Here is a 26,985-nt window from a genome sequence, read left to right on the forward strand (position 1 = left end):
TACCTGCAGATTTTGCATCCACAGATTCAACCAACTTTGGATTGAAAATCTTCGGGGGGAAAACCCCAGAAAGTTTCAAAAAGCAAAACTTGAATTTGCCACTTGCCGAGCACCATGTTGAATCCGTGTAAGGCATACCCTGCTGTAGCCCATATGCAAATATAGATTAAATGCAAATACTATGTCATTTTATATTAGAGACTTGAGCACCCAAAGGTTTTAGTATCCTTGGGGGTCCTGGAATCAATCCGCCCCCCATACCAAGGGCCAACTGTATATAATGATACATAATGTAAAAGTCTATTATGTTCTCTTTGGTGAAGACGATTTCTGGAGATATAAAGAAAGCAATGATATAATCAGCTTAATTGAAATATTTTGTTCTGTTGCAGATCTGTGGTCTCTTGTTCACATGGTTTCGAGGCACGATGAGTCACGCTGGCTCTTGGAAACTTTGGCTCTGGGTGGCAGCGCTCCTGCTTCCCGCTTCCACTTCCGTGACGGTCAGGGACAAGCCAGGTATCCAGGCTACCTCTTTTTCCAGTCACCAAATATTATTTATAGTCTTTAAATTATTTTTTTAAATCATGAAAATAAATCTTGTCAATGTTGAAGAGGCCATGGGTTAACTTTACTAGGACCAAAATAATTCATTGTTCCCCCATTGACCTTCATGTTGAACATTGAGAATTTCTAAAATTACTTATTTTTTCATATGCATATTATAGTAGTCTAAATGGCCTTTTCTTTCTCTCATCGATATTTACAAATATAAATATACTTGTTTTCATCTCCGAGTGTGTGTATTTCTCCCTTTCTCCTTTAAGTTATGTTATTGGAGATATTCAAATGTTAAGTACAGAAACCCACCAATTAGGATTAACTGGGGACATGTCTAATCTTAATTAGGAGAAAGTGAAAAACAGAATAGGAGAATAAAAGGAAATTTTGTTTAATTATACATCAGTTTTGTATCTCAGATGAGGTGATCAAAAGATTTGAGCTAAATAGGTAATATTTATTTGCAATTGTTAGATTATCAACCTCATAGATATTTCCGAGGGTTTGAAGGCAATTTGAAACATTTACTTGCGCCTCTGACTTACATAAATGGTTATGTGGCTCATTTGGAAGACTTCTTGAACACGGAGTGTGTGTAAGTTACTGATCTAGATGTACCTCATCATTAAAGGTTGAACTAGACACATTGAAAAAGCCATTTGTTAAGCAAAAAAAACTTCAACTCTATGCAAACGATCACATCAAATGTAGTCTGACGACAGTCACATATGATGATATGTACTGAGTCTGAGTCTCATTGGGCTTATTCTTTTGAAGGTATCCTTTAATAATTTTTGCCAAACAGGTATAAATATACTCCAGTAGAGACTTTTGAGTTTGAAGCACACATAAAATAAAAACAATCTCTTATAAAGCTATAACAAATCTTACTCAGAGTGTTATCTAAGTCTTTATGATTTTTTTTTAACTAATTCAGCAGGAGGTCCATTTCCTAAAATAATCCACATGAAAGTTTGTGTATCCTGTGTAAATGGCATCCTGTGGCTGTCATACTTTTTTGGGGGAAAACGCTCTTCAGTGAGAAAGAAATCATGAGCGACTTGTGGCAAAAAGAAGTACATGGAGCAGGGGAGTTTATTCTGATTATGTCGTTACTCTTCTGGATTTCTTTATGCCTCTTCCTTTTAAGAGAGAGAGTATGTAATGCAAATTGCAACTTAATCAGAGGGGATAGGATGTTTTTGGTTAGAAAGAACAATGAATCTTTGATTAAGTAGGACACAGCTTTCAGGCACATGCTAGTGCATAATAAATGTTTCTGATGATAATAATGACTTGAAGGATCTACATAAATGGTTTTCCAGTTTTAGTGTGAGCAAGTATCATTGTGGTACTGATTTGCAAGTCCCACTCTCAGAATTCCCATCAAGCAGGACAGCCTGGGGTGGGATTCAGTCATTTACATCTTTAACAAGCTCCCCAGGTAAATCTACTGCAGCTTGTCTGAGGAAAACACTTAGAGGAACACTTGCTTTAGCATAATTGACTTTTTTCCCCCCTCAGTTGATTTCCTTGCATCTTATGTTACCGGGTTCATTTCCTTTCATTTTATTTGGTTATTTTTTGCCCTTAGTAACTTTTCCTTTATTGTGATAAGAGCACTTAACCCGTGATCTACCCTCTTAACAAATATCTAATGTATAATACAGTACTGTTGACTATAGGCGCAGTGTGGGATAGGACAGCAGCTCTCTGGAACTTAATCACCTTGCGTAACCGAAACTTCCCCAGCCTGGGATTCCCCTGAATGGTTTGCTTTTGCAGCTTTGGTATCTCAGTCCGTTAATCAGGTTATATTATATGTAGGACATCTGAAATGTATGTACACTGGTCCATTAACTTACCAAGTTAATCTTCCTGAAAATTTTCCTAAGAGTGTGCTTTCAAAATTAATCTGAACTCTAACAAGAATTACATAACAAATTTACATAACATGAAGTACTAAAGGAAATTAACAAAATGAAGAATCGATTTTTATCAGGCCATGAGATAGAAGGTGCTCGTGAAGTAACACATACTCAACATGCCATGGAAATTGCTTAACTTCAGATATCACGCACATTAATTAAAATGTCAGCACAGCACTGTCGTAAGGATTATTGAAGATGACCCGCCAGCCGTGGTGTGACGGGGCCACCCTTCTTGTGTCTTGTGGAGCTGATTCCCAGGGCAGGTTCCAGTTTTAGTTTCCTCATGTGCAGACCTGCGCGTGTGGTCACTAACCGTTTACCGGAGGGAAGTGATTACATCTAAAAATAAAATATAACCAATCTGAGGGAGAGGCTAGGGTTTCAGCTCTGGAGTCTGTGAAGTTGTCAACAGTCTACTGTTAAATCTAAATATATGAAGGATAAATTGAGTCTTTTGATTGCTTTACTTTAACTCTATGGTATGTTTAACAATTACTTCGAATATCGTCTTAGTTGGAACAGAATTCAAGAGTAATATGGAGAGATTCAATAGCAACTTGAATTTTTAAATCATGAAGCTATTAAGAATTTATTTCATATTTTCATCAATTTTACTATTATATTGAGATTATGAGAGAGGGCATAGTGGCTTGCTTTCATGCTGCAGGTGAAGTTCTGTTTGAATGTGGCAGTTTCAGCTCAGTTGTCAAAAGAGGGTGGGGAAGAGAATTGTATTAAAAATTGTGTAGCAGGTAGATCATCTCAAAACTTACTTTACTGTTACTTAAAACTTTATTCTGTGATAGAAGTTATGTGTCAAATAATTAAAGGTTCCTCTTTTTCTCTTTCTCTTAAGACAAAGTATTGAATTATCATCAAAACTAATTGTCATCAAAAGTAATAAAAAACAGAAGACCAGAGTAAGGAAAAGCAGCAAAGAACAAAACAAAACAGCTTTGTTCCCCTCCCCATCTTTTTTTCTTGTTTAGTCACTTTTCCATATTTTTGTGTGATATTCTGGTCCAGTGTGTTTTACCTATTTTTGTTAACCAGTGCTTTCCCCCAAACCTAGGATACTCTGCCATCCTTTATCAGACTTATTGTCAAAGTATGAAGTGAACAGGAGGACCTGAGGGCAACTGGTAACAATAAAATGAAAGGATCTGCAGGAATTCAGTTTTAGCCTTTTTTTTTAAAGGCAATTTAATAGTTTAAATCGAACAGTAACATAAAAATGTTGAAGGACAATCAAGTACATCGTAGTACATTAACTTAGATGTGATGGTAGAGTGTGAAATATATTTTTATACTATAGCACTTAATTTTACTGTAATTCATGTCAACTTATTTTGTATTGCTATTGAATCTTTCTTTTTTAAAATTTATCTTTATTGTTGAAAGTTTTACAGATGTCCCCTTCCCCCACTCCTTTTTTTTTTTTTTTAATGCAAACCCCCGAAAGCTATTATTTTGATCCATTTATGAAAGGAAAACAAACCACATCTATATCTGTGGGAAATTGCTGCTCTTCATCTTCCCGTCTTTTAAAAAAATTTTTCTTTTTTATTGCATTTATTGGGGTGACACTGGTTAATAAAATTGTATAGGTTTCAGGTGCACAATTCTACAAAACATCATCTGTACATTGTATTTTGTGTTCACCACCCACATCAAGTCTCCATCCATCACCATTTGTCCCCCCATACCCTCCCCCACCCCAGTAGCCCCCACACTTGAGTTTCTTCCCCTTTCATCCTCCCATCTTGAGGCAAACAAATACTATGTCATGAGTTTTGTCACTAAAGGTAAACAATCTTCCTTAATATGGTTAATATTTCCTTAATAATGTTAGAAAAGAGAGTGATACATAGAGGAACATCTACAAAACAAGACAGATTTTAATTTTAGTTTTTACAGGTAATATTAATTCCATAATATATTACTTATTTCCCGAGGATATGAAGGAATAGAAAAAACAAAGCAGGAAAAATGGACAAGAGGAGAAATGTTGCAATTTCTCAGGAGATAGCCCTTCCCCCCTTCTCCTCTGATATCCCTGTGGCTTTAAATATGATTTATATGTCAACCACTCTCAAATTTACTTCAGCCTGGACCTCACTTTTGAGTTCCATACCCATCTTATCTCTAACTGCCTGTTCAGTAACTTCATTTGAAATTTTTAATGGCACCTCAAGCTTAACATTTCCAACTCCTCTCTCTCACAGATTCATTTCCTCCTAGCCAAGCCTTCTGTTCTTCCTCTAGTGGGATTCCTTTCAGTGAACTAAACTTTTACCTGGCTAAGCAAGCCAACTCTCCCTCCTCCCTCCATGCAATCCATTATCATGTCCTGTTGGTTCTTGTATCTCGATTCGTTTCTATTTCAACCTTCGCTGTCTCCTCTTTGATACATACTCCCATCATTTCTGGCCCCACAGAGTCTGGGCATGCAAGTAGGATTGCAATATAAAATACAGGACACCCAGTTAAATGCGAAGGTCAGATAAATAATGATTTTTTTTTAGTATAAGTATGTTCCAAATATTATGTAGGATATACTTATACTAAAAATATTTTTATTATTTATCTGACCTTCACATTTAATTAGGTGTCCTGTATTTTTATTTGCTATATTTGGCAATCCTACATGAAGTTGTAGGATTTTATTTATGTTTTATTATATGGAGTGGTCAAGGAAAGCCGCCCTCATGTGGGGACATTTAAGCAGAGACATGAAGGTAGAGAGGGAGTGAGGCAGGTGAACACCTGGAAAGCAGCACACACCAGGGCCCTGAGGCAGGAGCAGGCTCAGCCTGTGGGAGAAACAAGAGATTGGAGTCAAGTAAGTGAGCAAGAGGAGGTGAGGGGCTACATTCTACTGAGAAATGGATCTGTGTTTCGCATGTTGTCAAATCTGATTTGTAAGCCTGCGAGGTCAAAGGCTACACCTTGGACTCTGATAAATTTATCAAAGCAAAAAATACTTCCCTGGGAGACTTCTTGGGAGATAATCAACCCTTGCCCTCCAGGACTATGACCAGATATCGTGTGAATGGGCAGGTTTCTAGTTTTATATCTTTCAGTAACATATCTTCCCTAAAGGCCTTTACAAATCTTAATTCCCAGTTAATTGAAAATCGTTATTCTATATTATCCATCATACATAGTTATTTAAGCACAAATGTGTGGAAATATATATACCTTAGCAAAGTTAAAGCTAAATTACATTTCCCTTAGACAAATTATATATTTTATTTCCCTGCAGTCAGTAAAGTGGTATACAAATAGCTTAAGTAATACTAAGAACCCTCAACAAACTATAAAGAATACAATAAAACATGTTTACATCTATTTTTCATGATGCTTCTAATTTAATTTTCCCCTTTATAGTGCTTTTCCACTCCCCTACCCCCTTGACTTTTCCTGAGGTCAGAGGCCTCTGTGGCCACAGAGAGTTGACTGGTTCCTTTTCAGTGTGAGCATCAGCAACACTCACAAATCTTTCATGTATTAAAATCAGTTTAAAAAAAATTAAAGAATGGATTTTAATTGCTCGGGGCTTTTTAGCTTTCTGAGAGGCAAAAGAGGGAATTCAACATGCTTTCAGCAGTGAGTGCTCTTTTAAACTGAAAACTTATTTGAGTGGTTATAAAAAATACCAGAACCATGATTGGAAAAATATGTTTCAAAGACAAGTGATCTAATCTCAATAGTACTGGAAAGTTTAGCAATACAATAGAAGGCCAAGTCTGCAGTCTTAGGTTAAAGTATTTTCTCACAGACATGCTGTTTTCCTCATTTTGTTGAGGTGTTACATACACTAAGATCAACAGATTTTACACGTAAATGCAGTGACTTTTTATACATGTATTTATACATTTGTGTGACTGCCACTCAGAGAAAAACACAGAACATTTAAAGAACCCCAGGTTTTCCTGCAGTGGCTCCCACTTGATGTCCCACTAAGGTAACCAGTACTCCAACATAGATTAGTTGTACAATCTCTTGAATTTCATAAAAATGTAATTAGGTAGTATATGTTCTTTTGGGAATGGTATTTTCCCCCCACTTAATATTATGCCTGTGAGATTCACCCAGGACATTGCTTGTATCAGTAGTTCACCCTTTTTTATTGCTATGCAGTTTTTCATTATACATGTCAAAATTTATTCATTTTTTTCTCTTGTCAATAACATTTGGGTTGTTTCCAGTTTCAGACCATTATGAGTAATGCTGCAATGCATATTCTCTTCTGAAAGGGCCATTTACACTCATTTTTGTACTCAATTCTCTTGTGTCATTGAATATCTAGGTCATAGAGTTCAGGTATATGTAGCTTTAGTAAATGCTGCCAAACAGCTTTCTAAAGTGATTGTACTATTTCTACTCCCACAAGCGATGTAGGAGTTTTCCTTGCTCCTCCTCATCAACACTTAGTGCTGTCAGTTCTTTAATTTTTAGCCATTTAGTTGTATCTCATTGTGGTTTTACTTTGCATTTCCCTGATTACTAATGATGCTGAGCAACCTTTCATATGCTGGTTGACAATTTTAATATTCTGTTTTGTGAATTGTCTAAGTCTTTTGTGCATTTTCAAAATAGGGTTTTAATCTTTTCCTTTTATTGATCTGTGAGAGTTCTTTGTGTATTCTGGATATGATACTTTATTGGGTGTGCATTACAATAGTCTGTGGTTCCTAGACTGTGGCTTGCCTTTTTGCTCTTTTACTGTTTTCTTTTGATTAATAAAGACTTTAATAGTAATGAAGTCCAATTTATCAATCTTTTATAATTAGTGATGTGTCCCTTTTAAGAAATCTTTGCTACCCCAAGTCAATGATTTTATGTTTTTCTTAGTCCTTTGTTGCTTTCAAAGTTAGATCTAAGATCATCTCTAACTAATTTCTGTGCATAGTGTGAGGTAAGGGTCAAGATTCAGTGTTTTCCTATATGGAGATCCAGTTGACCCAGAACCATTTATTGAAAAGATGATCCTTTCCCCACTGTGTATCAGTGGCTCTTTTATGGTAAATAAGGACACCAGATGTGTATGACTCTGTTTTTTAGACACGTCGTTTTATTGATCTATTTGTCTATATGTACACCAACAAACACCATGTTATAAAAATTTCTGATATCTGACTATGTAAATTTTCTAGCTTATACTTCTTTGATTTTGCCTTAGCTATTTTAGTTTTTTGGAGTTTTTTTGTAGTTCCATATAGATTTGAGAAACCTCTTGTCAGTTTGCACACATACACACACACACACACTCACACATACCTTGTTGGGATTTTATTTGGTATTGCAGTGAATCTGGGAATAAGTTGACAATTGACATCTAAACACTATTGAATCTTCCAATCCAAATATTTGGTTAATCTCCTCAGTTATTTAGGAATTTAATGTGTCTCAGCAATGCTCTCTAGTTTTTGGTGCAGAGATCTTGATGAGATGCTTGGTTTTTATAAAAACAACTATGGATTCAGATTTAAAAATGCTTGCAAAATGTCCAGTTTTACTATTATATAGGACCTGCAGTTATGTTTAAATCTCCGAGGTAGGAATTTCCAAAGCAGTTAACTAAGTAATCTCCACAATTCTGTGCTATCATTTCACTTATGTGTATTGAAGCTTCTGATTAAATGGTAGCACTATTTAGAATCTGATTTATTCTTCTGGTTAAGTACATTAAGATGATATATTAATCGATGATTTACCTGAACTCTTGATGTATTTGTTAAGGAAAGGGCTCAGGAGCTCGGCAGTTGAACTAGAGAATCAGTAGTTTCCACTTTTCGAAGAGCAGGAGGTCAACTTGGTTTTAAGCAGTTATCTCCCCTCTGTATTCAAACTTTTAGGTCATTAAATCCAAACATGAATTTCAGATGTGATGAATTAAGGGTGTGTTTGCATGATGTCAAAATACTTATTAAATTTATTTTAAGAAGATCTTTCCAATTGTACAGTTACCTTGGCATATTCTAAAAATTGGCTGCAATTTTGTCTGAATTATGAATTGACTATTACAGTCCCAGAATCTAGCCTGAATTAGGCTTAAACATATCCAGATAATAAAACAATAGTGTTTACATGTACATTGCTGTATGAGTGTGTTGTCGTAGTATTGGATATGTATATTTGCTTTGAATGGAGACAAACTGTTTCTTTAATTTCTTTGAATATTATTAAGTGCTCTAGTACATAATATATTCTTAATGATTTTCTAATTTTTTTCATTATAGGCTACTTCTGTATAGCAGAGGCCTTCACTTTTTTGCCTTTTAATTTTATTTTAATAACTTCTATCTATGTTGCTGCCTTAGTCAGTTCAGGAATGCTGTGATGGTATTAGGCTGGGTGGCTTAAACATCAAACATATATTTCACACAGTTCAGGAGGCTGGAAAGTCCAAGGTCAGGGGACTAGCATGGCAAGGTTCTGGTGAGGACCTTCTTTCTGGTTTCCTTACATGGCAGAGAGAGAAAAAGAGCTCCTGTCTCTCCATCCCCTCATAAAGAAGGACACTAGTCCCATCATGGGGGCCCCACCCCTATGACCTCATCCAAAACTACTTACCTCTTAAAGCCCACCTCCAAATACTATCACATTATAGATTAAAGCCTCAATATATGAATTTTGGGGGGATGCAATCAATCCATGTTAGTCCCCTTCTGTTTTAAAGTTTAATGTGAATTGACACCAAAATCTGAATTAAAGTTATGTTGAAATAAACAGTGTGGTGATTGCAGGGGATGGTGGGGGAGGTGGGTGGAGGTGGAAGAGGGCATAGATGAGATAAATGCTGATGGAAAAAAATAAAAAATAAAATAAAATAAAATAATAAAATAAAATAAAGTTCACTTGTTTTAATATTGGAATGTACTTTGAATATGAAAATTTAATGATGCTAAAGCTAACTAATTTCCTAATGACAAGTATATAGCAACAATTAGAATGTTGGAATAATAATAGTAATAATAGCTTATACTAACAAGCATTTACTGCATACCAGGTACTGTTCTGAGCACTTTACATACATAAATTACTACATGTAATCTTCACAAATACACTATTAGGTAGGTAATTTTCTTATCCTTATTTTACAGAAATTGAATAAAGTAGTTTAATTTATTTCCATTTTTAAGTCTCTGATTATATTGTGACTCAAATTTATCTGAAAAAATTGATAAGAAAAGTAGTGAAATCCTCAAAACTTTTTTTTTTAAATAGATAAACAATGTGCTATACTGAGAACAGAGGGACATCAGTTTTTCCACGACAACAGAGATAAACTTGAAGTTTCAGGTAAGCATTATAATCCTTTACAAAGAAGCATGTTGTGCCAAATATCATCAAGCATGTAATATATTGTAGGTGATTCCTTGACATTGTAATTTAAGATAATGACATCAATATAAAAAATTAAAAGCTAAGAAGATGGATGGTGTAGAAAATATGCTGAAAACAGTTCTATATTGTTTGAAGACCAACAATAACTCAGTCTCTTGGAGAACAAAAGGTTATTTAAAATTATAAAAGTTATACACATTGTAGAATTTTTGAAAAAAGAAAATTTATGTGAAGGAAGATCTCACTACATTTCCCCACATCAACATATATTTTACTAAAGCATGATATTTTTTAAAAGGCTGCTTAGGTTTCAACTAAATGGCAGTAATATTTTTTATTTAACAGATTTTCTGCCTTTAGCCATCGGAGCTGCTATAATGAACTACTCTGATTATTTACTTACGGTAATTCCCTAGGTCAAAGAAAATTAATATTTGAGTCTTTTGAAACATATTTTATCTTTCTACATCCTAAAAGGAGAAAAATTAAATCAAGAAATTTTGCTGATCCCAAACAGCAGGACTTTAGTTGAAATAAATCAGTGCATAAATAAGGACAAAAAAAAATCTTATTTAAAAAAAATCAATATCTTTGTGAGTTTACTAAGTTTAATCAAACTGCTGGATGAAATCATTTGTCACATTTTGCAGGTTTTGATCTAGGAGAGAGCTTTTCGTTGCGACGTGCATTTTGTGAAGGTGATAAAACCTGTTTCAAATTGGGAAGTGCACTTCTTATTAGAGATACCATGTAAGTAAAATGATTTTTCTTTATACTGTAATAATACTACAGAAACTATTTTCTAAGGAGATTCCAAATAACTTGTTAAAAAATAAAACATCTCACTACTATCATACTCACTTGAATGCTGTGGTAAATGCCCTGCTTATAAATTTGTTGTTTTTAATAATCTTTGCAATCCGATCTTGCTCTATAGTGTAAATGCCACTTACATGTACAGATAGAGGCATAATCTTTAGAGAACAGAAAATAAATTTGTTTTTTGAAGAAATATTTTTATTTAAAGTAGACACGACCAAAATTAGATTTTAAAATGTAAACTTTAAAACACAAGGCACGACGCAGACTTGGAAACAAAAAGCTTACATTTGTTATATTTATTTCTACATGCTTTATGCATGTAGAGAAGCTTCGTGACAGAATAAAAGAACACAGCCCTTGGATATCCGTTTTATATGTTGTGCAAACAGTAAAGAAAAACTGATTTTCAGTTTTATTTTTGGTCTTGATACTCGTTTCATTTCCAAATGGTTTTACCAAATGTTTCCTTTGTTATCTTTACTATCCTTTCTCTGCCAGTATACCTGGGATTAGAAAAAAGAATCACTTGCCATTTAAACGCTGGCAATTGGTCAGCAACTATTCCGGGTAATAATGAGTCCTCCTATAGTTGGCTGAATGTAACCAGAGGAGGGATAAATAGTAACTCAGAAAGCCTGAGTCCCCAGGAGGGCCGATGGAGCATAGATGGTCGTGATATGTACAGCCCTGGAGCCCCAGGTAAACACTTTAGTGTGTGAATACACTGCAATGAAAACAGGATTGAGATCTGTTTGGCTTAAAATGCAACACAGCTGCTTTTGCGTGAAAGCAAAAATGAACGTTTTCACTTCCCCTTGGGCAGCTTAATATTTAAGTTACCAGACAGGGTTGTTGAGAATCACAGCATTTGAATTCTCAAAAGAAAATAGCATTAATCAGCTCATTGCCTATCCTCAGATGCTCCGTATAAACCATGTTTCTAAGTCAGTTTTTTTCTTGAGAAAAATTTCTTTACGGACTTCTATTTTGCAACCCTTTAGATACTTTTAGCTTAATGATGTGGCTCCTCAGAAGTAAACTGCTTATTAATTGGTAAAAAATAAGAGTGTAAAGGAAGAGAGTTATTTGATATTGGGGGATATAATGAGTGATTGCCAGGCGGGGCGCTTCGGCAGATGTAACTGTTGTAGGTGGCTTTTAGGTGGCTTCACATGTAGGCATGAAACCCTCAGGGCAAGGCAGCTTCATGATTGGCCAGCCATATGCAGTAAAGAAAAGTCAGTATGAATCTCATATATAGTTCATATATACATTGGCTTAGATGTTTCCTAACTACTAGTGAATCAATTTAATTAATTCTCTTCCAAAAATTAAGATGTATTTTCTTTCACACTCTCATCTTGATGATCTAAACCCCTGCAATTCTGGCCAGCTGGCTAAAGAATTGGAGTGAAAATCTTTTAAAATTCATAGGAAAACTTAGTTAATTTTAAGTAGTTATATTGGAAAATTTGCTGCCACCTTTAGGCAATGCTATTCCCCTTCGAACAGGTGTGCTAATAAATATGAGGTACAATGGGAAATTTATTTTTCAACCTTTGGCTCTAAATCACTGCGACCCCTGGGCGATCAGCGTAAGTGGATTCTCTGACTGGACAGCAGAGCCCTGGTACCTCCACCACAGGAAACTGGAGGGTATCTGGTTAAGCTGACTAGCGAGTGTCAAGTAGCTTGGCACATCTCCACTTAACTTCACTCACTGAGCCAAGTATGCTAGGATGCTTGTCTTGCATGATGCCATTTTGATTTTTCAATGAGACTGGAGTAAAGTTGCAGCTATTTATATATTTGTAAATAAGCTGTCTTGCAGAATTAGCATGGGAAAAGGCAGATGCTATCTTATGTGAAAAATGGGGATTCTTTCTGTGCCTGAGCTTGTTTTTATTGTTCTGGCATCTTCCAGGTGAGATTTATGAGGGGAGGGATCTAATGAGTGTGTTGGTGAGATACCTACCTCTTGGGCACACTTAGTACCTTAAGCCTGGCTTAATGTGGGGATCCCACAGGACTCTCTTGCAGGGGCCCTCCAAATAAACGTTACCGTACACTTCAAGGTGGCACGGGCGCAGGGAATATCTGAGGGGCTTTATAGGCTTGGTTTTCTTTTAAATTCATGTCCATTTCTTCAGTATTCTTTGGGATAGCAAGTGGTATGTATTTGGGGGCCTTCAAGATTCTGGGTGGCATGCCAGCTAGTTTTCTAGAATTACCTTATAAGAAAACAGTTCCTTAGCTTCTTGTATCTGCAAGTACCCCTTGTTATGTGAAATAAGTAACTCACTATTTCTCTACATATTGAGAGAGAGCTATATCATAGATTACCATATTCTGATTATCTTTAAATTGTATTTTGGCAGTTATCAGGACAAAATGGTGATGTTTTGAGAGGAAATATATACATAACATGTGTATACTGTGAAGCACCTTATTTTCTCTGTATAATATTGTCCTTAAAGTTCGTGAGTTGCTTCTGTAGAAACATGTTTTAAATAAAAATGTCTTAGCAGTTGACTATTTTAGAAGAGTTGATGAATGTTGAATTTCTCTTCATTGCTGATTCTGAAGGGGCAGCATACATACCCTTATTTTGACTAGCCACTGGGGGAAATCAATCAACTGTACCTGTACCAGGGAAGCGAATGTCCTGATTTGTTATTGAATTCATGGATGGTAAAGAGCCTTCTCTCTCAGGTTCTGTGATTGATACCTAGTGGCTATCTAGAATACTGTGCTGAGAAAGGTTCTGAGCCCATTTGGGGTTCAGCAGATGAGAGTTCTCTGACCCATTAGCAAAAAAAAGGAGAGGAGAGAAGGGAGCTTCTCTGATTTTGGATGATTCCTGTGAGCTGGTGGCTTTTGCAGCTGAAACAGTTCCTAAGAATGGGGGGAAATGAGGCTGTGTGTAAAAAAATAATCTACACAGATGAACTTTACTAAGATTTTGTGAGTTATTTTAGTTCTCTGGACCTTAACAATTCCCTTGTAAACAATCCTGAATATGGGGGAAACTGTTGTGTATGTTGCAGTGTAATCTATGCCTTGTCTTTGCTATGGTTGAATGATTCACCCCCTGGGCATGTCTTTTCCACATGGACCTTGACACTACCTCCAGGCTTTTATGATTATAAATAACACTTCAACGTCTAGGAAAGTTGTTTCTCTCTGTGTTTAGGATTATTTCCATAAGATTGATGTTTCAGAGTAGAATTCCTATTTCATTTTTAGTGATATTGACATATACTTCTAATTATGTTCCATCATTGTTTTACACATCCATTCTGCAAATTAGCTTCAGTAGTACTGGACATTTATTAATTTTTTAAAGCTAAAACTTATATCAGTTACAAGTAAAATCTGTAGCTTGCTATGTACATATTAAGGGTTCCTGAATGTTTCTCCTCTGCTGAAGGGTAGGCAGTAGCGATCAATAAGCCACTGAAATGGAGTCCAGCCTAGAGCTCATCCTTTTATTCAACAATCATTTATTGAAAATCAATATGGACTGGGCACTTTACTGGGCTCTGGGATTACATTGGTGAAAGTGGGTCTAGTCTCACCTTTCTGGACCCTGCTGGAGATACACAATGCAAGGAAAAGCTGACCTTTGCTCTTGCCTTGACTCAAGAACAAACTGAGATGTATTGCCTCCTGTCATTCAAGCTCGGGCTACAGGACTCAGTCACGCCCCTTCTCCCATAAAGGCTAAACTTTCTTAAGCATCATATACAGGCTAATTCTTAAACTTCATCCCTTCCCTCTTATGGGCCTGTTTTCTAACCCATGTTTCATTTTTATTGCTCTCCTTTGGGACGTCTCCAAGTTCTCAAAAGCAGTTAAATTCCATGGCTCAACATTATGTTTAGAATTGTGATGCTGAAGTTTCATGTTGCTGAACGTTTCAGGAGGATCATTTCACAATTCCATTAAACTGTAAAGAATGAGTGTTTATACAACCCTGGGTTTTCATTTGGGGCATTCTGTTATTTTATAGATAGAAAGTTTCCCATATAAGGAAATGTGACTTAGTTAAAAAGCTGTCCGGCTACTTACATGAGATTGAGTGTTGCATAGAACTCATATCATCACTGCATTTCCTTAATTATAGTTGGGCATACCAAAAGTGTGAGGTGAGTCATTAAGTCATACATTCTTAAGATGAAAAAAAAAAAGGCTAAGTTCACAATTACTAAATTCTTTAAAAAGTACAATTTAGTGAAGTTATATATATTAGAACAGAATTTTAAGAGTTTTAAAATGCATGGAAATATTTTCTTCTCCATCACAAGAGCCTATCACAAGAACCTATCTTATTTTTCTCTAGAAAATTCAGAGATGTTAATATGTTTCAATAACAAATTGCTTTGTATAAAAGTGCCTGTTTGTTGGTTTTCAACATTGGGAATTCCCTGGGTAAAATGTGAAACTGGCCCGACGCATGGAGGGCAAGGAGAGACCCAGTAAAGAGGCAGACCAGTTCGGACTGGTAGGTGGCAGGTTTGATAAGCAAGGGAACTTAATCGGAGACTTGTCTTAGGCATCCACAAGATGAGTAGATCTCTGCACCTGTCATCCAGAATCTTAAGTTTATACAGTAAGCCCTCACTTAACATCATCCGTAGTTCTCAGAAACTAACTTTAAGCTAAGCATTGTATAATAAAGCCAATTATACCATAGGCTAATTGATATAAACTAGAGTTAAGTTCCTCTGACATATTTCTGGTCACAAAAACATCTCCAAACTTCTGAATAAAGACTCAAAACAATTATAATGTTAAACATTTAAATAAATGTGAACTACATATACATTTTAAAAAGATTCATAAAAACAAGTAAGATAATTACTTTCCAACCTGCTTACTCCAGTTTGAGGTTGTGGGTGGCCAGAGCCTATGCTGGCAGCTCAGGGTGCAAGGTGGGATCTACCCTGGACAGAACATCTTCCATCACAGGGCACATTCACACCCACACCCACACTCACTCAGGCTAGGGTGGGTCACATAATGTGCATATCTTTGGGATGTGGGAGGAAACTGGAGTACCCAGAGGAAACCCACGCAGACATGTATGAATGTGCAAACTTCCACAGACAGTGGCTTTGGCTAGGAATCGATCTGTCTTTCTCATCAGTGTTGTAGTGAAACAACATTGAATGAAATGATGTTATTGGAGGACCTCCTGTATAGAGGCCTTAATGGGTTCAGTCATGTACACAGTCCAGATGGTCTCAAGAACACGTTATTCTTTCAAGGCTGTGTCCTTGAAATCGCTCCTGGTGGGGGAACGGTGGCAGAAGGATAGGAGGGGCTGAGAAGCCTCTGAGTGCCAGGTCCGGCTTGAAGATTAAACAGAGGTCACATTCTCTCGACCTCCTTAACACTATTAAAATGTAATATTATATGAAATGTTGTCAGTTTAGTATTTCCATTTACCAATTTTTGGAACATATAATATTATAGTCATCAAATTTAAGTAAGTTGTGATTTTTTTCTTCAAATTTCATATAGTTTAGTGTTGCTTGGGGAGAAGTAAAAAGTATCAGTAATTTATCATATGTATGTAGATTCTATAATGTTCATGTCAATTTTATTTTATTCTGTTCTTATTTGGTTTCGTTTTATTTCAAAAAATTCACTTAAAACATCTAGCATCTTAAGAAATTTTTAAGTGTACAATATATTATTGTTGAGTATAAGTACAGCACATCTCTAGAGTTTATTCCCTATTTTATTATGGCTAATTACATGTAAATTGTATTATTTTAAAATGTCCTTATTCCATTTATGTTGAGAGTAGCAAGGTACCAGTTAAATGTACTACTTAGGAGTCATAATAATGCAAATATCATCATAAAGTAATAAAATTATGCTTTGGTAATTACTTGGGCATTGACAGGAATTGATTAATCTACTACTGTTGGATTATGTGTAGATTTTTTTCTTTCTTCACTCATTTTGTTATCCAATGAATCAAATCTTATAAGGAAAAACAGAGCTTTTTTGCTCACATGGGGGTTCTATGTATCTGTGGAGTGTACACTGCAGGTTTTCAGAGTAGACAAAAGAAACAAAGCATGGCAGCACATCAGTCATCTTTAATCTTATCTGGCCCATAAAAATGCTGTGAGAATTAATTAATTATTAACCTTCGATAGTTGCAAACGTATTGCTTAAATGGTTGTAAACCTAAATTTAAGCATGACAAATTTATGAATTAGCCAGAGAATTGACTGTAGTAATGCATGGTGTTTTGTTATACTGGTGCCTAAATATAACTATAACAATTCTACAGATGTTTTTGTGGATTGATAGGAGTCCTTGTTTCATAAAATAACAACGAGTAGTCTAATTCTTATTCTCAGACACAGAATCAGATAGTAAGATACAGTTATAATTTTAATGATAAACTTTATTATCATTTTGATTTTTTCAACTTAGTCACAAAGGCTAATCAGAATATAAGCACAGTAGCCAAATAGCTGCTTATGTTATTTCATGTGACTCACATAAACTTGGTATGCTTTGTCCATTGCTTCATTTTAGTCAGCACTTACATTTCTAAAATGCATTTGTTCCAGATCAGGTGAAACTTTTATAATTTTAAATTAAAAATGATATATTCAAATAATTGACTTTAATAATTCCACTCACCATGGCTATATCTATGTAATTTGAAAGCAATCACAGGTTTGGTGAAAATTTCAATTGATATGGATACCCAAGATAGTGCCTTGTAGAATTAATATCTGATTGGTCGAATAGGAGATGGAATTCACCAGATGTTTTGTACTCAAGTTATTCCTTTTATTTAAACCACCTCAACTTCTGCTCTCTGCAGCAGAATTGCTCTGCTTCAGCTGTCCTCTAGAGGTGGCCCTCTGTTTTCCCAGGTTAACCCCTCCAGCTGTGTTTTTAATCTTCCCTTAGCCAGCCTTCTCTAAGACATTGATTTGCCCATGATCCCCTTTGCTCTTCTGTTATCAACGCCCCTCTCTACAGAATCCTGGCCTCTTAGCCTACAGATATATACTTAATCCTTCCCTGCTCTACAAGCATTTTCCCTTGACGGTACCTTTCCCTCCCAAACTTCCCTAAGGAATAATGTTACTGACCACTTGTGCTTCCCCGCACACAGATCCCTTAACTTACATCTGACCTCTCGAACACTGGAAATTTCTCTTTCAAAGTGGTGACCACTGTTGTGTCTCTAGTGAATTGACTTCAGAGTTTCTCTACAGTGCCTTTGTGTACCTATTTCTCTCTGTCGTGTTCTGTCCACCATTTCTGCCAATTGGAATCCTACATATTCTAGAAAGCGTAGGACACACCCTACCTTCTAAACGCAGCTTTCACGGGTGTCCGCAGGCAAATTTCCCTCTGTTTTCTGATCCGATTCATTTTTAAATACTTTTTTTCTTAATCCTCACTCAAGGATATATATATGTTCATTGTTTGTTTGTTTGTTTTAGAGAGAGAGAAAGGGGGAGAGGGAGAGAGAGTTTAGAAACATGGATGTGAGAGAGAAACATCAATCGGTTGCCTCCCATAAGTGCCCCAACTGGGGATTGAACCCCAAACCTTTTGATGTATGGGACAATGTTCCAACCAACCGAGCCACCTGGCCAGGTCTTAAAATACTTTTTATATAATGCTGGTCAGATCCTGGTTCAGATAGTCTAAATGTTTCCAGGCCACATTAGGTTGTGGCTCAGATGATATGTTAACATCAGTGCCCCCTCATAAAGGCAACTCTCATTATTCCTGGGCGCCCCAAGCATGCTGCACATGTGGTCATGTCCACAGTCAAGTATGCTTCTGTTCTTGTTTCCCGGTCTCCTTGTCAGTGCGTGTCACCCCTGCCTTTGCTGCGAGTGCCCTCCATGGAAATGTTGCTATAGGGGACCCAGTCAATTTCTACTTGTGCTACTGATCCTCACCCTCGGGTGCCAGAGTTGCCCAGTGGCTTATGGCTGAGTAGGCATGTGTGTATGCTTTGGAAGGTGGTGGCATGGGTTCAATGACCCTCTATCCCCTGGACCCCAAGGCAGTACTGCTTGGGCACAGAGCATGACAGTGTATTTAACAAATAGAATTCAATCAACTCTTGGCATTCCTTTCTCTGTGGGGTTGAAAAGCTCATACGTATGGATACTAGGCAATCCTCTCTATTATTTTCATATTGCCTATGTCCCCTCTAATTTACCCGTGATAAGAATATAACATTCCCTTTGCTTACAATAGTTATATTGAAAAAAATATTTTATAGTATATTGTGACTGTTATTTTGAAGTTTAGCTTTGATGCCAGTGAAAGAAGAAATTCTAAGAAAGTATTTCATTCAATTCCCAAATTATGTTGAATACTCACTATGTGCGGAGCACTCAGGATTAAGAATGAGTAAAGACATGGTCCCTACCAACAAGTTATTTCTATGTGGGAAGACAGATATGTCAACAATCAGCTATGATGGAACATGGTAGCAATCTTTAGATATTGTGTGTGATAGACTCTGGAAGAACAGATGAAGCCATTTCGAGGGAACCAGAGGATGTGAAAAGTAGAGGCTTGAAGAATAAGGGAAAATGTGCCAGGTGAGCCAGGGGGCCAGTGTGTGGTAGTTAGAGGGAGTGTCATGGTGGTTTTAAAGGTCAAGGCAATTTGAGGAATGGTGAAAAATCCCACATGTTTAGTGAACACAGATGGGGAAATGCCTGGGAGATGGAGGAGATTGAAAAGGCAGGCTAAGGTGCTTTTCTGAAAGTCTTTATGTGCCAGGCTAAGGGCTTTGAACTTTATTCATAAAAAAAGGAAAGTAAAATATGAAAATTTCTATGACCTGAAGAGAAACCAGAGTATATCAATGATACCTCACCAAAGTTGTTTTTTTTTAAAGATTTTTTAAATTGATTTTTAGAGAGAGAGAAATGGAGAGGGAGAGAGAAACATCAGTATGAGAGCAAAACATCGATTGGCTGCCTCCTGCATGCCCCCTACCAAGGATCAAATCCACAACCTGGGCATGTGCCCTGATGGGGAATTGAACAGGCGAACTATTGGCGCCCAGGACGATGCCCAGCAACTGAACCACACTGGCCAAGGCCCAAAGTTGTTTGTAAAAAACTGAAGGTGTGGGAGCAATAGCATTACATTCTAGAAAATAATGCTGAGTACTGAGTATATGCCAGCGGGAAAATTACAGCTTTCAGTTGGTCAGACTCTCAGACTGATCTTGAAGCAGTGGCCAAGCCCCCAGGCTCAGAAAAGACATTTCAGAATTCAGAGGATGACCTCTTGGGGATGGGGTTGGGTTTTACCCAGGAGGTTTTCTTGGGGGTGGGGTCATGGAAACACCTGAAAAAACTAGCCTTCAAGGTATTTCTGAAGAGCACCTTCTCTAGTCCATCCTCGATTTTTATTATCTGAATGTCACCTAGTAGTAAGATTTGTTTTCAATGGGAAGTCATTTACAATATCATAATGAACAAGTGCTAATCATAACAGGCGAAAGATTATGAGAGAGTCATCCAAGCTTTGTTTTTCCATTAACAACCTATCTGTCTGTATCCCCTCAGCAAACACAAAGGGGCTAAGATTTCAGAGTCTCTTTGGCTGTGGAACTCAAACATCATCACCCAGCTTGCGGGGAAGGCATTTCAGACAAACCCTCCAGGCCCTGCTAGCCAAATTGCTCGTAACATGACAGGTGATGGTGGATGTCAGCTGGGAAAGAAATGACTTACTATAAACTCCAAGCATCTCTCACTTCACTCTCAGGAAATGTAACTTGTATCTTATTTCTCTTCCTGGAAGATATTCAGCAAGTCAAAGGCCCCATTGATACTTGTAAATACGGAAGTTCTTCATAAACCTTGCCTCACGCTTATTTAGAATGGAAGAATTAATTTGGAAGCCAGTTCTTGATATTTAAAAATAGATTTTTTTCCATTTAACAATTCCATTTTAAAAGTGAAAATAAAATAAATAAGGGTTAGGCTTGCTAAATGTGATCTGGAAAACTCAGTTTGGCTCTACCAAAATAACACTTAAAAAAAAAGGGCTCTGCTTCAAGGCTTGTGCTGTGAACTAGTTGAAGAATTACCTCTGGAACGTTTATAATTAGTAACTAAAATTTTTAAACATTTTGCTGTCTAAATGTATATCTCACACAATTTTTGGAACACTATTTACACAATGAAATTTCTCTATAATAATTGTGTCCTCTTGCTTTTCAGTTTATGAGCACTGAAATTGTGAAAGTTTGTTAATAATTTTTTTTTTTTACACATTTCACTCCTTGAACACATTTCTTATTATTTAGTTAGGTAAAAGAGCAAAAAGGAAACCAGTAATCATGGGTTTTCTCCTTCCTCTCATTCTGTAGTTTGGTTTTATCTTTTTTATTTTTTCTATTCATGAGACAGACATGTTCCTTGCCACATTACAAAATATGGTTCTTGTAGAAGTACAGAACAAATACATCAAATTGAACTTTCTGTATAACGAAATTACCAGTTATTCAATGTACTAAGAAAAAAAGAAATGTATGAGCTTCATTAGGGTCTTTATTTTTTTTGGCAATAAACCACCAAGGCCTAGTTGTGATGGATAAGTGAGATCTACTCCTTGATTTCATCTCTCCATAAAACAACTTTTTAATAAGTACTTGCATGTACTTTAAAAGATGGATTATTTTTTAACTTTATGATTTTCCTGGCTTTGCCATGCTTGCACTGCTTCCCATCTAGAAGGGAGTACGAGGAAGCAGTTTATCCTTTTAAAGCAGTTCTCGGTTTCTCATTAATTGGGACAGCCAGGAATGCCCATTATTTGTTCAGTTGACATCCTTCTGTCCCTGAGAGACCAGACACTTCACCTTCATTAAGTTAACTTGGAGTATAGCTGTGTTAGGCATTGATTTCACACCTCAGGGGATGAATGGAATGGAAGCTAACACCGATCCCTGTGCCAGGAAAATGTTAATGTAGGATCAGTGCTAAGGGTTATCTTTCTTTCCACAATCATTTGAAAGAGTCACATTTGTGATTATTTTCACATTTTAAGGAATTATTTTTCTTTTTAGTTAGGTTACCATCCTACTAATGTTCTTCCTAATATACTGCTTCTCACCAGTAGGATAAGCACAGAGGCAATTTTTGTCAGAATGCTTCAAACTTTTCTTCACATTACGTAGTTATTGGTATATATACTGTTTTCATAATTCTCACTACTCCCTGAAAACCACACTCATTTAAAAAAAATACTTGGTGAAAAATCCTAATTTTTCTAAGAGATGATCTCTAAGGAATACATAAAAAATATTCCTGATTGTGTGTCACCTTCAGTAGCACACTTCAGTAGCACACTTTTAGGAAAGCTTATCTTTCCTAAAACGTAACAGACAGCATCCCAATTTTAAAGATATTATTGTGTGGTTTGCGATACTTCCTGAACTGTGCTCAAAATATCATTAGGGGAAGGAACTGTAATAATCCGCCCCTCAGGGCTACTGGTCACCTAGGATATGCAAATGTCATGATGAATACTTTGAGCAGAGCCCCAAATATGATTTATTGTTGTTGTTAATATTACAGTATGATTTCAAACATTTTAATTATGTATTCATTTCTTGAAATTAATGTTTTATATTTATTTACCTCCCTCTACCCCACTCCACCCAGTACTCAGAAAAGTAGTTTTTGTTTTTCCCTTATTGTCCCAAAACATTACTTTTAAGTCAAGTTGGTAACAACGAGGGAAATTTTATTCTTAACCCAGAGGATGGAAGCAACTTGATTCACTGGAAAAACTGACCTGGGAATTAGGAGTTCTGAGTTCAAATCCCATCCTGACCTCTGTCTCACAAAGTGATGTTAGAGCAGTTACTTGACTTCTGTGGCTTTAATTTCTCTTTCATGGAGTGAGATGGTGGATCTAAACCACTATTAAGGTTCCTTTCAGCTTTGGGAGTGTAGAACCACAAGAAACTATTGTGTGTAGTGTCTTGTAACTGAAACATTCCCAAGGGCTGGAGAATTCTGCAGAAGCACACTTTTGGTGAAGTCTTCCTGGGGCAGCTAGTCCATTTTGTAGAGATTTTCAACTTCTGTTTGAAAGTAAGAATACTGATTGTGTTTGTTCCTGGACTTGTTTTGCATCAGCTTTTTTATTAGCCTGCTGTAGAATCCCACAGGGCTTAGTTTTTCCTTCTGCTGTTTTCTGCTAAATGGGATATAGCACAGCCTCATGAGGCCTTAACTTCAAGGCATTACACAAGCTAACATATCTCATACTGAATACAAGTGTTTGGTGCCTACTATGGCATCATTATGGATTTCCCATGAATGGAACCCATTTTTATGAGTGCTTCTTATATGCCAGGTATTAGCCTAGATGCTTGATTTAGAGCAACAAGTCTGGCAGAGTTCCTATTTTCATGGGAATCCTATTCTAGTTGCTAGAGACAGGGAATACATGTGTAAACCAGTTCATTTTTTAAAAATATTGGTGAGTTTTCAAGCAAAATACAGACAGACTCATAGAGAGCAGGTAGATAGCTCGAGGGGCAGGGGTTGGGTGGGGGATTGAGCAAAAAAGAAAAAAGAGAGATAACTCATGGACGTGGACAACAGTGTGGTGATTTTAGGAAGGGAAGGGGGGAGGTGGAGTTGAAAGAGGGCATAGAGGGGATAAGTGGTGATGGAAAAATTAAATTAAATTAAAAAAAATTGTTGATTAGTTTTAAGCCTATGAAGAAAAGAAAACAAGGTGTTAGGCCGTGACTGAGGTGAGGACACTTATAGAGGAAGCGACCTTAGACCTGAATAGTGAGGAGACGCCATCTAAGTGAAGACTTCTGGGGACAGCCATCCCGGGAGAGGAAATAGGAAGTATAAAAGCCTAAGACCTCAATGAGCCTGGCGTGCTCAAGGAAACAAATTCAGGTCATTGTAACTGGAGTGTGGGTGCCACACCAAGACTGAAATAGGAGCTGATGTGTCAGAGGAAGGCAGGAGTCAGAGCACAGTAGGCTCTGTGAGCCATGGTCAGGGGTGTGCATGTTATTACAGGACCGAGGGGACACTGTAGGAAGGTTATAAGTAAGGAAGGGGCCTCGTCCGCTTTACATTTTGAAAGCTCATTCTAGCTGCTGTGTACAGGCTAGACTTTAAGGGAGGGAAACAAGGGAGAAACGTCAGGACACTATGACAAGGGTCCCAGGAATGGTGGCTCCTTGGATTAGGGGGTGATGGTGGAGCTGGAGAGAAGTGGGCAGAATCGGGATCTGTGCTGCTGGTACAGACAGCAAGACTTGCCAACGCATCGTATGAGGTGGGGCATAATGACAGGAAGGCAAGAATCAGGAAGGACATTTCCGAGTTTGGGTGGAGCACCTAGGTGAATGGCCATGCTTTTGATCAAGATGTGGAATCCACATAAAGGGATGTGTTTGGTAGGAAACAATAAATTAAATTTCAGTTATTTAGAGACACCTTTTACATCCAAGTGGAGATGCCAAGCAGAGGCTTAGATATGTGAGTCCACAGCACAGGCCAGGACCATAGTCAAGGTTTGTCTTGGTTGCGCCTCCCCTTTGGTGTCACCTCCTATTTTCAGGAGCTTTCTTCCCATGCTTCCACTGGCTTGAGGTGGCACTTCTGCTGCCCAGGGCTCATGACAATGGCATCTCACCTGTGTCTGGCTAACTCAGGTGTATTTCCTGCTCTGGATTTATTCCTCTCTCTGTTCAGTCCCCTTTTCAACTTCCTCGCTTTGTGACAATCCCTGTAGGTCCCAGTCTGTGCTTTCAAGGTGAGAATTAATTATTAGACAACTTGTTAGTAATGTTTGACTGGTTTCCAGCAACTATTTTAATTTTTAATGGTAACAGGGCTTTTGTTTCATCAACACGAGTATTTTCCAGAGAGGAAGGAAGCTCTAATAGTAGACTGTTAGGTGTTTGGGCTTGTCAGGGAAAATACTTCATAGTTAGGGAGAATGTCTGTACTCTGAGTTCACAACCACATATACAAAAGACAGCAGATGTAGAATCCTGTTTAATAACCATTATACATACACAGAGTGTATGCTTCTTCCTCCATCTCATGCCAAGATCTTTCTTTTGATAAAGATACCTTTTAGACATCATCATTTTATTGTGTTTCCTAAGGATTTTAAATAAATTTTGACCGGAAGAGGATTTTTCATTAGCCAAGTGGGAAAGAAAAATCTAGAGAATATAGTTAATATGCTATTTAGACAAATATAACCCATTCTTAATTAAGGGTCTATCCAGTGAATTTATTCATGGTTAATAAGATGTTAATTTTTATCCAACTCCATGAATACAGGCACTAGTACTTTGTAGTTAGATATTCTGTATGAAGCATATGGAGAAAGTATTGGAAAAGGTGTATTTTTATTTGAAGTTTTTATCATTTTGTCTTAATGCCTCAGCGAGTTACTCATTAGGAAGACAATAGGTTGGGAGTTCTAGAGTTTTATGACCTATTTTTTACTCATAATAGCAAAAATAATATTTGTTAGTGTTAATTCTTTTTCATCTCTGTCCTGGGAGAATATAAGGTTAATTTATAGGTTATTTTAAAGGTTGGTAGTATCTTTAAAAATGAGAATTAATATAACTCGTGCTCATTGCAAACATTATGAAAATAGAGAAAATATAAAGAAGAAAATAAAAATCTCTCTTAATTTTAGCACCAAGAGGGGAAGCATTGTAATGTTAAGATCTTTATGCAGTCATTTTTTCATTGGGGCTATAGTGTCACTGGTACTGATTGTCAGATCTGGACAGTGTCATCTGCCAGAGCTGGTCAGTAAGGAACCCCACCTTCGATCCTCTGCCAATTCCCCAACAACTTAATAGTGTTTTCTTACACTTTAGGGTTGAACCGAGGGCTGTTATACGTAGAGAACATTAGTGAGCCGGTGAAACTATATTCTAGATATTTTCAACATTGAAATAAGTTACAAATTCAAAGGAGTTTAAAGTATGCAAATTACAAGACACTCCAGGTTGTAGCAAGGCTAGCCCTCTCAGGGGCAGTGTAAAGATGATTCCTCAGGTGGCTTTTTTTTTTTTTTTTTTCCTGCATCTTTGGATAATTTGGAATGACTTTAGTTTGGCTCTCTATGAGTTTAATTAGCCCCATTTAAAAAATTGATTTTAGATTAAGCACTTCGTTAATTTGGTATACCTGCCATTAATATTTAGGTGACTTTGATTAATGTGAAGAAAAATGGGCAATGGGAAATAAAAAATTAATTACACTTAAATTTCACGGAACTTTGAGCTCTTCAAATATAAATTAATATTAATTTACGTGGATGAATTTCCCATTTACAGTGTATAAAGTTGAGGGAAGTTAGAAACTATTTCACTGAGAATTTCTACCTGAATATATATAAACGAGTTTGGCAAGTACGGATCAACAATATTTTTGTTAATGGGAGTATCACTGAATAAGCAATGGATAGAATTTCTTATAGGAAATTACACTCCATTCAAAAATATTCAAGCATGGATATCTTAGACATAGCAAGCTGTCATTATATCTCTCTGGTAACAGACCAGTAATCCAATACAGCTTCTTTTATAATAGAAACTTTGGCAAGACCCAGAGAAACTTTCTGTGTCTCATTAAGTGTTTGTGCTTGAGTGGTATAAACAAAAAACATACTCTGTAAGAGCAGATATATTTTGAAACATGTTATTTTTAAAACACAGAAATTTTTCTTTAAAAATTACAGTCTTGGCAAGCAAAATTATTTTTTGGCCTTGAAAGTATGAAAAATTAACTTTTCTTTAAACATTACTAATTTATTTCAGTGTATTATTTAAAGATTATATTATATATTAACATTATCAATATTACTATTTTGCTTTATTATTTTTTGGAACAAGAAACTTTTCATGTGATATAAATATTTTCAATGAGATTTTAAATAATTGGAAAATCACTATATTTAGTTTTATTTATATAGTATTGAAGAATCATATCAAAATTATATTGTCATTGGTTTTATTTGCTGGGTCAGTGATTCATTTAACAAATAGTTATAGAGTGCCCTGCTGGCACTGCACTTAGGTATTGTGGTTGATACAAAGAGAGATTTAATGCTGTTCTTGCCTTCAGAGAGTTTGCAATCTCATGATGTGACAGGTGCTTATATAGTCATAATCCTAAGTAAAAAAATGAAGAGAAAGGTGTTTTCATTATTTTTTGCTTTGTAATGAACCACTGCAAAACTTAGTGGCTTAAAACAACTGTGTATTATTTCT

At 36.5% G+C, this 26,985-nt stretch overlaps 1 protein-coding gene across 1 annotated transcript in view; it reads left to right on the forward strand.

Annotated features, from left to right (window-relative positions):
- Nucleotides 1-396: 396 nt before the first annotated feature.
- LOC107523889 (collagen alpha-1(XIX) chain-like) overlaps nucleotides 397-26,985 on the forward strand; it is a 56,486-nt gene continuing 29,897 nt past the window's right edge. The window contains exons 1-3 of the mRNA XM_087817246.1: nucleotides 397-519; nucleotides 9,726-9,800; nucleotides 10,496-10,595. Coding sequence (XP_087673372.1) covers nucleotides 429-519; nucleotides 9,726-9,800; nucleotides 10,496-10,595 — 266 coding nt within the window. The 5' untranslated portion in view covers nucleotides 397-428. The remainder of the gene's footprint in view (nucleotides 520-9,725; nucleotides 9,801-10,495; nucleotides 10,596-26,985) is intronic.

This window comes from Miniopterus natalensis, chromosome 5 (genome assembly GCF_054644295.1).
Source record: "Miniopterus natalensis isolate mMinNat1 chromosome 5, mMinNat1.hap1, whole genome shotgun sequence".
In the NCBI taxonomy this organism is placed as follows: domain Eukaryota; kingdom Metazoa; phylum Chordata; class Mammalia; order Chiroptera; family Miniopteridae; genus Miniopterus; species Miniopterus natalensis.